This window comes from Phyllostomus discolor, chromosome 11, assembly GCF_004126475.2.
Source record: "Phyllostomus discolor isolate MPI-MPIP mPhyDis1 chromosome 11, mPhyDis1.pri.v3, whole genome shotgun sequence".
Classification (NCBI taxonomy): domain Eukaryota; kingdom Metazoa; phylum Chordata; class Mammalia; order Chiroptera; family Phyllostomidae; genus Phyllostomus; species Phyllostomus discolor.
This window is the reverse complement of record NC_040913.2, coordinates 83,058,809-83,073,923: the sequence shown is the minus strand read 5'-3', so window position 1 is coordinate 83,073,923 and position 15,115 is coordinate 83,058,809. Positions and strand designations below refer to the sequence as shown.

At 49.2% G+C, this 15,115-nt stretch overlaps 1 protein-coding gene across 2 annotated transcripts in view; it reads right to left on the bottom strand.

Annotated features, from left to right (window-relative positions):
• Positions 1-15,115, bottom strand: part of PDGFRL (platelet derived growth factor receptor like) — a 36,705-nt gene that overhangs the window by 20,053 nt on the left and 1,537 nt on the right. For both annotated transcript variants that reach the window (XM_036011690.1, XM_028526822.2), the window contains exon 2: positions 6,075-6,372. In XM_036011690.1, coding sequence (XP_035867583.1) covers positions 6,075-6,372 — 298 coding nt within the window. The remainder of the gene's footprint in view (positions 1-6,074; positions 6,373-15,115) is intronic.

Here is a 15,115-nt window from a genome sequence, read left to right as displayed (position 1 = left end):
ACACACACACACACACAATAAAACAAAACTTGTTGGAAAAGAGGAACAAAATAAATAAATTAAGGGAGGCTGGGAAGTGGAAGCGAAGCGGGAGAACATACAGGGAATGGGGCAGAGGACCACAAACAGTAAACAAATAGGAACTTGTATACAATGAATGCCAACAACTATCTCAGACAGATACCCTCACTCTTTTCTGACCTCAAAGGGGAATGCAGATCTACGTGCTCAGGATGTACTGAGTCTGGAGTTAAACTCCCAGCCAGTTCCCAGCATCTGGAAGTAGTTACTGTTTGCCACTGAGAAGCCTCCTGAGCCGCTGAAAGTGCCCGCAGCTCGGGAAGCCCCAGCGGGACTCGGCTTGTGCGGGCCCAGGAACTCACAGATGCCCACGTCTTTTGAAACGTGTCTGCTGGGAAGCTGAATTCTATGCTGCTTAAAACATAGCTCTAAATCGTGACCACCGTGTGGCCTAAAAGGATGAAAGGACCCGAGGTACAAGTGTGCAATTATTTCACCCAGTTGGTCCTCATTGGAAATGCTCTTCACCGGTGAAAGGAAGACAATAGCAGCGCGGCTGAAGCCTGCCCTCTAGTGGACTTCTGACGACACAGGCTCACCAAGGAGAAAGAAGAGAGCGTCACAGAAGGGGGGACTCAGGAGAACCATCTCCTTGGCCCCATCCTGGGGGTGGTCAGAGTCCCCCTTCTAGCATGGGGGCTCCTTGATGGCCTTGGTTCAGAGCTCCCCTTTCTAAATAGCCCGAGGCAATGTTTTAACAGCGAATGCCCCAACCATCTGAAATCCATGTGAAATTTCAACCGCTCTCAGTGCACCTCTCTGGAAAAGAATTTTATTTCTGTCCTGAATCTTAATTGCAGAAATCAGGTTCGTTAGTCTAGTGCCCAAGGGGATAAAAAGTAGGCGGCAGATCTATCTTCCCTGAGGCTGCCACCAGGTGCATGAAGCCGAGTGGGCCCTTCCCTCTCTCTACCCGTGCGCCCCTAGCCACACCCAGAGCACCGAGCAGGACCTCCTGGGGTTGGGGACCAGGAGGCTGGAGCTGAAGACTCAGGTGGCCACTCACCAGTTTGTCTCTCTGGACCAGACGCCTGTCCTCTTTGATTTTCAGCTTCCTCATTCGTTAAAAGGAGGGGCTTAGGCCTAATCACCACTAAGGTCCCTTTCATCTCTGAAGTTCACTGAGCTTGCTCCCGGGGCCCGATGTCAGACCCACAGTAGGACCAGTGCCCAGGCACCACGGTCTCACTGGAGTGCTGCAGAGCCGCAGCAGGAGCTGCGCTGGGGGCAGGGGAAGCACTGGTGAGGAAGCTGGCATCATCCCTGCCGAGCTCACAGCCTACCTCGGGACACAACCATCCACAACCAAGGCGATGGGAATGGCACCATGGGTGACCGGTGCGCAGGGAGGGCGTGTGACTGGGGCCAGGGGAAAGGGGAACTGGGAGCCAGGAACTCTCCCTAAGGATGAGACAGACCCGGGTGTGAAGGATACAGAGAGGTTATTCCTGTGTGTTCATTAGCCGCGTGCGCAAAGGCCCCAGGTGCGAAGGAGTGTGACACACCCGGGGATCAGGAAAAATCCAAACGGGGCCTGAGGTGCAGACAGGAGAGAATGAGATGAAATGGGGCCGCAGGCAAAGGCGGGGCCAGACAACGCATGGCCTCGTGGGCCAGGTCAGGAGCTTCAACCTTATTCTAAGAACAACGGAATTGCTCAGCTGAGGGGCTCCAGGCAGGGAAAGGGAGGGACCAAATGTGCTTTTGTGACAGATCTGACTGCTGTGTGGAGGACCGAGGTCAGGTTCCAGCTTGGGTGCAGAGCAGCCAGTGATGCGATTGTTGCTGTGAGTGAGAGACTAGGGCTGTTGCTGGAAAGAAGTGGGGAGACTCAGGAAATAATTACATAATGGCAACTTTAGGGCATGGTCCTTGGTTGGGAGTAAAAGGGAAGTATCCAAAGTGATTCCCAGGCCTCTGGTCAAGGGCAACTAGATGGAATTAGGCCCATTCATAAACTAAAAGACACGAGAGGATGAGCAGGGCTGCAGAAGGACCATGAGCTCAGGTTACTTTTAAAGAAAGACTCCCGAAAGATCCGGGCGGTTGGGCAAGCAGTTGGAGAGTTCGATCTAGAGCTTAGAAGAAACATTTACTCTGACATAGATAAATGAGCATTTGGCAGCAGGCAGAGGGAAGAGAAGAGGGCACAGAACCCACACTGACTATCTGGGACAGCAGAGGCTGCTGGGATGCGAGGCTGGTGCAGGATACTGTGAGGAGGGGCCGGGCAGGCTGAAAGAAAACCAGAAGATGATGGTGTTGTGCAAGCAAGAGCAGAGCGTTCCCTTCTGCAGATGGGATTCCTTAGCAGGGCTCAGCGTCCCTGTGCGACAGGAGAAAGGAGGTAAACGGGTTCATTTGGGGCTGGAAATTTCCAAATAGGAATGAAGGAAACCAGAGAGCAAAATAACTTACTTAAGATGTGTTCAAGAGCTCAGTAGAAATGACAGACCCCGCTGTCTAAGATGAAGGGAGAGGAAGAGGTGAAGACGGAAGGGGTCGGGATGGGCAGAGAGGGATCTCAAATACATTCACAGGTTGTTCTTACCCTCCTCCCGGCACTGAGTGGAATTACCTTTAAATGTTGAGTGAGTGAAGGCATGCGTGACTAGGAGCTGACTTCTGAGGTGATCCCTAAACCCCTGGAGAAGCCAAGGAGATATTTCCTGAGTGCTGGGAGGTATCAGGCGCTGTTCTAGGGGCTAAGCATCTGACGCTGGATCACACAGATGTTGTAAATGGCCTCGTGGGGCTTACGCTTTCCTGGGGGAAGAGGGACACAGGCCCCAGATTACAAAGCACTGATCACTTAAATGAAAGTGGGACGGAAGTGTACAAACTTTCTTGGATCCTCTATATTAGATGCCACATACCTGTGCACGATTCCCTGATTTATGTGAGTCCTGGTCAGAATCCAATGTCCCCCAAGATTTGGATTACTGTGCTTGAGAGATAGATGTTACTTTGTAACAATTAACTATAATTTATTGAACCTTTACCATGGGTCAGGCAGCCCTTACCATAGGTAATATTACCTCCATATTCCAGATGAGGAAATTTGGTTCCAGCAAAGTACTGGATCAAAGATCACTTTGTTGGTCATGGTAAGGGCAGGATTCAAATCTCGCTGTGTGTCAGCCTGACCTCTCTGTTCCATAGCATGCTCCCTCTTCCGGTCAGAGGGTTAGATTTGGACAAATACGGTAGCATGGGCGCTTAGTTCCAGGAAGCTGCCGAGACTGCTTAAAACGACCAGGTTTTGTTGGAAGTGCACCTGGGAAGCTTCCAATCCAAAGCTGTCAGGACGGTGGAAAGAACTCATTCCACGGGGAAAGAAAACACGGAATGAATACTTCTCTTCTCCCCCAAAGTACCACGTTCCGGGAAGGATGTCAAGAGTCGATTTGTTGAATCTCTGGTGTCAAATAAATCGTGATTTTCTTGTTGTTGTTTGATATAGAGTTATGACTAGATGTTTTTCACATTTTCCACATTTTTTTCTGAAAAGTCCTTGGGGGTCCACATCTGTCTTTACTTTCTTATAAAGCACTAACTGTGCTTTGAATGAATACTACTTAATGTTAAGTCAAAACTGACTTTTTCAGCTACTGGCTGTTTCTTTTCAATTCAGATTCATGTTCACTTGACTTTGAGTCCTTAAGATATTTTCAAACATATTTTGGCTAACATGACTTTGGAAATACTCCTAGAAAAGATTAAAATCTTTAAGGGCCAAATCATCTAGCTTTAGGATGCTTTGTTTAAGTCAAAGACTAAACTTAAAACAGCTCCACTCTGGTTTTTTAAAAAATGTATACATCTGACTTTGGTAAATGAAAAGATTTCTGGTAATAGATAATTCCAGATTTGTTCCAAGCAGGGGCTACATGCGCACACAGACCGTACACCCTGCACGTGCATACTTCACGTGTGGAGATGAAAGTCACTTCCTCACTCTCACTCCTCCTCCAACCTGCTGTCCTTTAAGAAAACCTCTATGCTGCGATACACCCTGAAACCAGAAGAGTGTCTTCAGGATAAAATGTGAAAGAGGTCTTAACACCAGAGGTCAGGTAGAGAGATATTACTTATACTTTAATTTATTTATCCCCCAAGATGTATCGTTTGAGAAAGAGAGGGGACGAGATTGTTATGCCGTCATTCAATGGATAAAGCTCAATGCCAAGCACTTAATTAAGTCCCAGTGAAAAACACATTTTTAAAGAAATGCAGGTGTTCTCACAAGGGATGCACCAGAGGCTCTGGGATGCAGGCCCGGGGGTGGGGGTGGGGCTGGGGCTGATACAGGCTCCGGAGAAAGTGACCCTGGGGCTGAAGTGACTTAGCCAGGGGAAGAGGGGCCAGGAGTGGGTCCAGGCAGGTTTTGTTTTATTCTTAATCCTCCCCTGAGGATATGTTTATTGATTTTTTAGAGAGAGAGGTGAGGGATGGGAGGTAGAGAGAGAGAGAGAGAGAAACATCAATGTGAGAGAGACACATTGATCAGTTGCCTCCAGAAATCACCCTGACTGGGGATTGAACCCATAACCTTTTGGTACTCCAGCCAGCTGAACCACCCAGGCAGGGAGGGCCAGGCAAGGGTTCCAGCTCCAAAAGCTTGAAGCACTTGATGGTGGTGTCACAGGAGCCCAGCCAGCGAAAGCGGAGACACTGATCTGGAGGTGAGCGGTGACTCGAGAGAGACTGCAGAGGTCAGGGAGGGTCTCAGCAGTCACGTGGGGCTGTTGGACTTTAGCCCCCATGGAAACCCACCAAGTGTGAAGCTGGGGAATGACGTGATGAGAAGAACATTTTTAGAACAGCACCTTAGCTGCAGTGAGGAGGTTGGAGGGGGACACACCTGGGCCGGCCGTGGTTACGGCGGTCTTGGTGAGGAGGGTCGGTGCCAGCTGGGACTGGGGCAGTGACGGCAGAGCTGAAAAGAGGACAGGCTGGTGGCTCTTAGGAAGGCTGAACTGGCCGAACTTGGTGGTTGACCAGATGTGGGAATTAGGGGAGAGGGACAAGGCAAGGATGTTCCCCGGGTTTCTGGCTGAGCAACTGAGTGGACGGTGGTGTCCCTGAGGAAGGTGAGGGTCGGAGGTGGAGCTTGTGCAGACGTATGACTCTGCTTTGAATATGTAGAATTTGAGACGCCCGCTATCCCCACCCTTTCTTCTCGCATTCCAGTCATCCCAGACAGATAGTATCCTGCATTTCCCTAGTCTAAATCAGATGAAGAAATGGGTGGGAAGGACCTTGGAAATCCTGTAGTCTGAGCCCCTTCATTCTCTACACGAAAAAACTGAGACCCAGGCAAGTTAGGGGGCTCTGCTGAAGACACAGGGGACTCGCGCCCCCCACCCCCGCGGGCCCCTCCCAGGACCCGCTGGAGCACGCTCTGCGTCCTTGTTTTTCGCAGCTTCCCAAATCTTCACTTCTCCTGAGCAAGAAACCAGCCTCCTGAAGGTATTCATTCAAACGTGAGAAAGTTTCAGCCTTCTTACCCACTGATGCCTCTGAATATTAAAAATCACAGACCGAGGGAATGTAAAAATAATGTGAAGCACTTGAGAGGTTTCAAAAACAGTTTAAGTTGGTCTCAGGTCAAGTTGCTCACAGGAATCTCCTGTGAGGTCATTTCAGTTTTCATTAGGATTACTTTAAAAATAACATAAAGCATGGGGTCTGTTATTATTTACAATATGAATTTTTAAATATCTATCTCTCTGTATCACAGTTGCAATTATTTGTCGCAGGGTTTCCTATGTAATTTCACTGTTTTAACCAACATTGATAGGGTTTGTCATTTTTTCTAAGTGGTCAAAGAAATAAAACCTATGACTTTTGTCCACTGAGCTTCCATTTTCATAAGGTGTTAGAGTGAAATAGCACGTGTCAGAAACAGCATAGCGTCTAGTTACGGAATGGAGCCAAACCCCGACTCAGTGCAAGTAAGTAAGTAAATATGCAAATAAACACGTGCTCACCTGAGGCGGGAGTCCTTGAAGGTGTCCAGGTACGCGGGGTAGCTCCAGCCGATCTTACTCCCCTTACACCGCAGCTCCAGAGCCTGCCCGGCCATCAGACTCAGGGTAGCAGCCGCTTTCTGGAAGCGACCCTTCTCCATCATCTGTACCATGATAGACTGCGTCTTCGGCGGTGAATCGGCGGAGTCCCTGTCCTTTATTTTAGGAATTTTGGGCTTCACCTTTTTGTTGGTGGGCTTGATTCTGTTTTCTCCTGGCTCCTTCGGACTCTTGCTCTTGGGAGGGTGCTGGCCAGTAACTAGGACAGATGCAAAGAGAGAACAATGACACCCCCAGGGTATTTAACACCTATCCCACATCCCTGCTCAATAGCCCTCTCCTCGTGGGCCAAAATTACTTTCAGTCATACTCACAGTTTTCTTGGTTCATTCTTTAGTTTTGGAACAAGAAATTACTGAAAGTGAATGTATTTCAGGTGCCAAGGTTTTATTTAGATATATTTCACGTTGGAACTGACATTCGCACTCAGGAAATGAAGATACTTTCCTTGCAATTCACACTCTGTCCCACGATCTCTAGGGGGTCGCACAGAATGGCAAAACTGAGGCCCTGGCTGGCGTAGCTCAGTGGATTGAGCGCGGGCTGGGAACTAAAGTGTCCCAGGTTCGATTCCCAGCCAGGGTACATTCCTGGGTTGCAGGCCATAACCCCCAGCAACCGCACATTGATGTTTCCCTCTCTCTCTCTCTCTCTCTCTCTCTCCTCCCTCCCTTTCCTCCCTAAAAATGGATGAATAAAATCTTTAAAAAAAAAAAAAAAAAGAATGGCAAAACTGAAGCTACTCAGTAGGGTCTGTCTCCTGTCCCCGCAACCTCGGGGCTATCAGCGTGCAGTCTGGACCCACTGCGTAAACGCAGGAAAAGGTCGTCTCCAGCAAGTGGCGACATCGTGGGCACCGCCCCTCCGTCAGGAGACTTTGACCCGTGGGGAACTTTCACCCAAACCAGCGCGGACAGTGGCATCTTTGCGTGCTGGCGGCCAACAAGGCCCACGCAGAATGCAAGGTTTGGTGAGAAACACGCACTACACCCCTGCTCGTTCACAACTGCGTATCGGTCACTCAAACTCAACGGGAGCCGTCGCGATGGTTTAGAACTCAGACAACAAAGTGTCCGGGGGGAGGAGTGTCTATCACCAACATCGCGGGGACTCGCTGGCCAGTGGTGAGGGTAAAAACCGACCTATTTGAAGTCCGTTTGGTTGCCGCTTCCCCTTGGGCACAGCCAGGGCTCCCCTTACTGCCTGCATGTGGGAGAGACTCCCACTGCCCTGCCCTTGGCGTGCCTCTGGGCCCCAGGAGGCCCAGCTGTCTGCCCAGCCAGTGGCCTCGCGCTGGGTCCCCTCTGAGGGATGAGAAGGAGACTGCAGGGACAGCGTGCCCAAGGCGACCTTGACATCTGCCCACGGAATCATAAAATGCCCACACTTACAGGAGCCCGAGAGGTCATTTAGGGCAAGTCCTCGAGTTGTAGGTTAAAACTAAGGAAGCCCCGGAAAGCCACATAATTTGCAGAGAGCTGGCTCTGGCAGGATGGGAGCGCAGGACTCGGGCCTTCCGAGCCCCACTGCAAGCGCCCGCTTCACCACCTGCGGGTCAGCATCCTGTGCACATTCTGAACAGGTAACCACAGAACCCTGACCGAGGAGGGAATCATGGGCCCTTGTTTAAACTAGAGAAGTGGGATGATCAAGAGAAAAGTCACTCTTTTTCCTTTTTTCATGTGTGTATTTATCCAATACTACCTTGGAATGATAACAAGTACAAAGACATTGGGCTTGGATCCAGAGATGGAAAAACACAAGGGTTACAAGCTCTGACGCAGTAGGCCAGGCAGGTGATTACACCAGGTGAGTCAGGTGAGCTGGAGAGGCCACGCCCCCAGAAGGGACAGCTGCTCCTGCTACAGTGGACTCTGCCTCACGGGGGCGCACACGCAGGGGTGCTGGATCTCATTCCTCGAGGGACGGCAGAGAAGCAGATTTCCTGATTAATAAATATCAGCCACTGGATGTTTTAGAAACCTTGGGCTTGAATCGCAGAGGATATAAATCAGGTAGGTCGTGGTTTCCCTGGAGGGATGGGGATGACCTGGAGGGGATGCAAGGGACACTGCCACAGATGTTCTATCTTGACCTGAGCTGGCCGCATGGGTGTGTCGCCCTGTGAGCATTCATGGAGCCATGCTGTTCTAGTTTGTACCAAAAAGTCAATGCTCCGGACTCAACATCGTAATGATGAACACAGCTTCCTTTGCGTGTTGCCTTCTGCCTTTCGAAACAGGAGCCATTGAGCCTCTGCTCTTAGTCCAGCCTGGCCCGGGCTCTGGACCCAGTCCCACGCCCAGCTCAGCATCCGCAATGCCTCCTTGGTTCAGTACCCTGACTGGGCTTGCAGGCCTGGTCCCCTGAGCCCTGCTCTACGTTCCATGACTTCAGGTGCGGCTGTGACTTCACGTTCCTTCCCCAGGCCTGAGTCCCTGCCTCTGCCCTGCTTCCTCTGGGTCATGAGCCCTGCTGAGCTTGCTCAGTCTCTCCAGGGAGCAGAGTTGAGTTTTTGAGCCCCAGTCACCAAAGAGAGTCCCCAGCACCTGCCGTTGAGGCTGCTGTTTGCCAAGACTTTCCCCGACCCCGCACCTTGGTTTACTTACCCCTGGGGTTCTGATGACAGAGGGGTGGGCAGTGGCACGTGTACGCACACACTTCCCGAGCCTCCCAGAAGGAGAGGCTCTGTAAACACTGCGAACAAATCAAACCAACAGATGTACCCTCACCAACAACATCAGTTGTGAAGCACAAGCCTCTGTTTTCCAATAGAGTGAAAGTCACCGTATTTTTCTTAAGGTAGAAAATAAAAGCCTACTATGATGATGTCAAATCATCTGTGCCTTTTAGTTGCACTGCACCTGTGAGATTCATGGACCTCTGGATTGATGTCTAATATGCGGTATTTTCCAACCAGCACAATAAAAAAATGGGCAAAGGGCCTGAACAGACACTTCTCCAAAGAGGACATACAGATGGCCCATAGACATAGGAAAAAATGCTCAGGGTCACTAATCATCAGAGAAATGCAAATTAAAACCACAACGAGATATCATCTCACACCTGCCAGAATGGCTATTATCAATAAATCAACAAACAACAAATGCTGGGGAGGATGTAGAGAGAGGGGAAGCCTTTTGCACTGTTGGTGGGAATGCAGACTGGTGCAGCCACTGTGGAAAGCAGTATGGAGATACCTCAAAAAATTTCAGACGCATCTGCCTTTTGACCCAGTGATTCCACTTCTGGGAATATAGCCAAGGAACCCAAAACGCCAATGCAAAAGAACGTAAGTACCCCTATGTTCATTGTAGTGTTATTTATAATCACCAAAATATGGAAGCAGCCTAAGTGTCCATCAATAGATGAGTGGATAAAACAACTATGGGACATGTACACATTGGAATACTACTTGGCAATAAAAAAGAAAATTTACCTTTTGTGACAGTATGGATGGACCTGGACAGCATTATGCTAACTGAAATAAGCCAGTCAGAGAAAGACGGATACCATACAATTTCACTCATATATAGAATCTAATGAACAAACTGAATTAACAAGCAAAACAGAGGGAGACTCATAATGAGAGAGCAGGGTGATAGCTAAGGTGGGAGGTTAAAGGGTGGGAAGACTGAGCAAAAAGAAAAAAGGACTCATGGACATGGATAACCATCTGGGGATGGCTGGGGGGAGGGGGATATAAGGGGACTAAATGGTAATGGAAAAAAACATACACTAAAGGTTAAATAAAAAATAACAATATACTGTGTTTTCTCTATCTCACGACGAGACTTCAAGCTATCAAACATGGCGGCCGTCTGTAAATCCTACGGAATGCAGGCAGCCAGCACAACTTGTCCAACTCGTGAGCTACCAGGTCTTTGCGGCTGTCCTACTCAGGAGTATTTGATGACCTCTTCATGAATATCAGGCATCCAAAAATGTGCTGTTCTCCCCACAAAGTTATTTAACCTTTCAACCAAACAGGCCCGCCAGTCCATCCATACAGCTGGCCCAGCTGCTTGGCCATAGAACTGCTCCCAGGTTTACGGGAATGACACTAAGTTCAAGGAGTCAGAGGAACGGCCCCACAGATGCCCTGGCAGTCCCAGGATCGGGCGACTCCCAGACCCCGGGCTCCTTTTCGAAGAACGTGACTCTTCAGCCCAACTATGTAAATTATTTCTTTTTTAAAAAAAGGTTTTATTTATTTATTTATTTTTAGAAAAAGGGGAAGAGAAGGAGAAAAAGAAGAAGAAAAACATCAATGCGTGGTTGCCTCTCATGGGCCCCCTACTGGGGACCTGGCCCACAACCTAGGTATGTGCCCTGACTGGGAATCGAACCGGCAACCCTTTGGTTTACAGCCCACAAGTCAATCCACTGAGCCACACCAGCCAGGGCTAAATTATTTCTAACTATGTAAATGGTATGCCCTAAAACATGCAAGAATTTATATTGTAGATAAATAAAAGTGAAAGCTCATCCCCATGGCATTTTTTTTGAGACGACTGCATTTTATAGTAATAAATAGGTAGTAAAATTCACAAACCATTAAGTATCATCATTGCCTTCGAGTCCTGACCGCCACTCACCAGCCATGTGACGGTGGGAAGTTACTTAGCCTCTCTCTGCCTCAGGTTTCTCATCTGTGAATTGAGAATTACATGGTGCTAATGACTCTCCCATGGATCCTTGGGAATCAATGAGTTAATATTTTAAAGTCCTGGGAACAGTGTCTGACCCACAGTAGGTGCCAGATGACTTTGCTGCTTGTTCTGTGGTCACCGCATGATACTGTCTCGTGGTGAGCTCCGTGACAAACGTGTGGTGGGGGCAGAGACACTATTATTCTTCCTAGTACACAGGTGAAGACAAGCTGAGATCCCAGAGGCCAGGTGGTTCACCCCAGGCTCCCTGAGAAGGTGGTGAAACACCTCAACTGCAGGTCTAGAGCCTTCTCTGGCTCGTGCCGTTGCCTTTTAATTCACAGAAAGACAAAAATATTGTAGTAGCTTCACTCTGTTTGCAGGGATCTCACGCACAGAGCCATTGTCTAAGTGGTTTCTTTGTTTGCTCTGCTCTGGGCTTTGACAACGAGTTCCAAGGCAAACAAAACTTGACGCCAGCGATGAGAGCACAACCTCCCTGGAAGGGCTGGGGATGCTTTCCCAAGGCATACATTAGACTCCCCAAGCGCAGGCACGCTGGGCAAAATCCTGTCTCCAGGATGAATGAATAAATGTTACAAAGCTGGAGACAGGACTGTGATTCTTCAGCATCAATGGAAGATTCAATTAACCCTTGTTCGATAGAGGCGACCCGACTATGAACCCCTCTAATTCTATAGAACCGTGTTGGAGGAGAAAATGCATTCATCCAAAGAACCCCTGACTGCTGCTTAGATGGGGACTACATGTGAACAGTTATTAACATCTACGCCTCGTAGCTGTTTGGTGCTTGCTCCCCACGGGCAGTAAGGGGTAGCACCCAAGCCGCCACACTACCCACATGCTGAGCAGCTCAGGGGTCGCACACACTGACAGCCAGGCCTCACTCTCATTTTTGCATTCCTCAAGAAACACCCAAGGCCAAAGCTGAGCAGGTGGGAAAGCACTGACGCTGGGGAGATGAAAATGTAAAAAGATGAGAGCCTTTCCTTCCCCACTCCCTCTGACAATCCCACTCCAAAGTACCCTGCCGTTTCTGAAAGCCCTGTTTTCTTAAAATAGCCATCTCTAAGAATTAGATACTTCTATTGCAGGGTGAAGACCTTACTTGGAAACATTTCTCAGAATATCCATGACAACGAAGTTGATCACGCTTCTTTTTCTTTGTTTTAATTGAGGCAGTTTAGTAGCAGTGTGTTTGCTGCAGCTGCACAACATAACGGTTTGATATTGGTACACACGCTGGGAAGGGATCCCTCATCTGTTGAAACACCCTTATTCGCTTGGCTCCCAGGACCCGGCACTGGCCTGGCTTTTCTCCTCCGGCACAGACAGCCCTTCCTCACCTCCCTTTCCTGCCTGGTCTGAGTCCCAAGGGCTTTATCCTCGCAGCGCCTCTCAGCCGCTAATGACACTCCATCTCTAAGCGGCCTTGCACGGTCCCCTGGGCGTTGGCAGCATGAGTGTGCTGAGAGCTGCCTTGTTCCTGTCCTGACTTCGCCTCTCCGCTCCGGGTCTGAATCGCTTGCTCAGCACTGCCGCGCGGAAAGCTGGCCGGCAACTCCGATCAGACGTGCCCGCGCCGACGCTGGCGGCCTTCCCCACGCTCCTCCCCGTGTGGCTTTACCGGCAAACGGCCACTCGCTTCACCCAGTTTCTCAGGACAAAACCTTTGGAGTCACACACGATTATTTGCTTTCTCTCCTTAGCCACATCCAGTCCAGCAGCAAATCCTCATGGCTTTGCCTTCGGAATAGACCCTGAACCCCATCTCTTCTACCTCCATCCACTGGGACCGTCCTGGACCAGGCCACTAGACCGTTAACACTGTGCCACATGCAGGCTTCTGGCTGTCCCCCTAACACTTTGAACTTGGAAACATAAATCGGATCCTGGGCACGCCTCTGCTCAAGACTCTCTCCGGCTTTCATCTAATTTAGAATAAAGCCCTCAGTCTTCCTGGGCTCTACGAGGCTTTGCGGTTTCCTGTTTCATTCCTTGTGGTCCTTCAGCCACACTGGCCACCCCGAGGCTGTTGGGCCCCGGGTGCCCTTGGCCTGGTGTCTCTCAGACACCTGCAGCCTTTGCTTCCTCTGACTCTCCTCTTCAAACCACATTCTCAGTCCATCTGCTGCCCTCTCCCTCCCTTTGTTCCAAGTTACGGGGTGAACTGTGTTCCCAAAATGATACATTGATGTCCTAACCCCTGGTACTGGTGACTGTGACCCCTGTGGGAATACGATCTTTGCAGATATAATCGAGTTAAGATGATTAGGGTGGGTTCTAATCCCACATGCTGGTGTCCTTATAGGAAGGGAAGATACACACACACACACACACACACACACGAAAATGAGCCATGTGAAGAGAGACACACACAAGGAGAAGATGGCCAGGTGGCCGCAGAGGCAGAGATTGGAGTAACCTGGCTGCAAGCCAGGGATCAGTGCTACCAGCAGAACTGGCAGAGGCCGTGGAGGACACTAGTCAGAGTATTAGAGGCAGCCTGGCCCTGCTGCCGCCTTCATTTTGGATTTCTGTCTTCCAGAACCGTGCAAGAATCAAGTTCTGTTGTCTAAAGCCACCTAGTTTGGGCTACTTTGAGACAGCAGCCCTAGGAAATGCATACACCCCAATTAGTGATTCCTCAGGCCACTTATCGCTTCCTGAATCTTTACTTGTTTATTCTTCTTCTGTCCTCCTCATTAGATCATGAGCACCACAAAACGAAGCTTTGCAGCTTTGTGCGGGAAAAGTCATGGTTCCCCGAGACTTCTCTCGGTCCTCTGGCCGGCACACCCGGTCTCTCTCTCACCCGCCAACTTCTCTTCTTTCTGGGTCTAAGGTTCAGAGATTATTCTGTACGTCAAACACACAGGCCAAAATCCTACATGCTTCCAAACATCTGTGATTTGCACTTGTCAACAATGAGAATTTTTTACAATTCATCTCTCATTATGAGAATTTCTGAACTAATTTTTACCCTCTTTTTCCAAGGAATAAATTGAGACACAAAAAAACGATAGAGTCCTGGTTAGCGAATCGTCATCAGAGGTGCCCTCCTTACAGAGAGCTAGCTGTGCTGCCCTCGCGTCATAATGAACCCCCTCAGTCCTCCCAGAAAGATAACTTTCCCAAGATTGCAAATAAACCCATGTTAGACCAAAGATCCAATTAGCATTGATCAAGATCAACTAAACAGCAGTAGCAAATCAATACTCAGGTTGTACCACTTGCTCCTACCATTGGATAAAAGGTGCAGATGATCAGACGTTGCCGAGTGCCTGTGACTTGACACTTCGTGATGCGAGGCAGCAGCGCCAGGCAATGAACACAGCTCCACTCCGAGGTGCTGCGAACCTCAGCCTCTCTAGGTGGGACCTCGGGCTGTTTGGTAGCTACTTTCATGCCTCACTTTCAAGCTACAAGAGCAATATATGTCCTCCCAGTTCCCACTGTTCATCAAGGGAAATGACACTACTTCTAAGAATTTAAAGCATTTTAGAATTAAGCCAGGCAAATGATACCCGGTGAGAACTAGGCCAGGCAAACAGAGCAATGTACCCAACACACGCTTGCAGGGAAGCTTTTTTTCTGGCAGGAGGCCCCTCCCAGGAGTGATCAGAAAAGTGGAAAGGCAGTGGGATACACTGAGTCATGACCTCGTGCTTGCAATTGGCCACACACCATATCCCAACCTGCCAATCAGAGCCTCGCACTCTCATTGGCCTGCTCCTGGCCCCAGCCAGCCACAACATAACTCAAAACAGAAAAAGCATCCTGAGTAGGTTTAGGGAAACGGTTATATAATTTCACGAGGCAGATTTACTTTTTTAATTACGTATTCAGCATTTTAATCACTGTCTATGCTCCTTATTTTAAAGTACATACCTTAAAAACAAAGCCGCAGAGCTATTGTCTCATCTAAAACCGATCAATTACTTCTTATAAAATATTTAGTGTGTATTGGACTTTCTCTGATTGTCTCATGAATGTTCATTGCTGGTATAAAAGGCATTGGACCCAGACAGTGCTAACTGATTCAGGCCGTTTATAGCCATCCCCGTGGTCTGGGCACACAGGGACGGGAGAAACCCAGAAGGCGGAGGCTGACCCTGTGTCCTGAGCCTCTGAGGCAAGCATCTGGGCGAACGGTATAAGCAAGTGCATGGGCTATTTGAGATTATTTTGTCTGGCCATCTCCTGCCCTGCTCAATAACAATGCTGCATTTCCATCACTTTAGCAATCGGGAGCGTCTTAGTATCGCA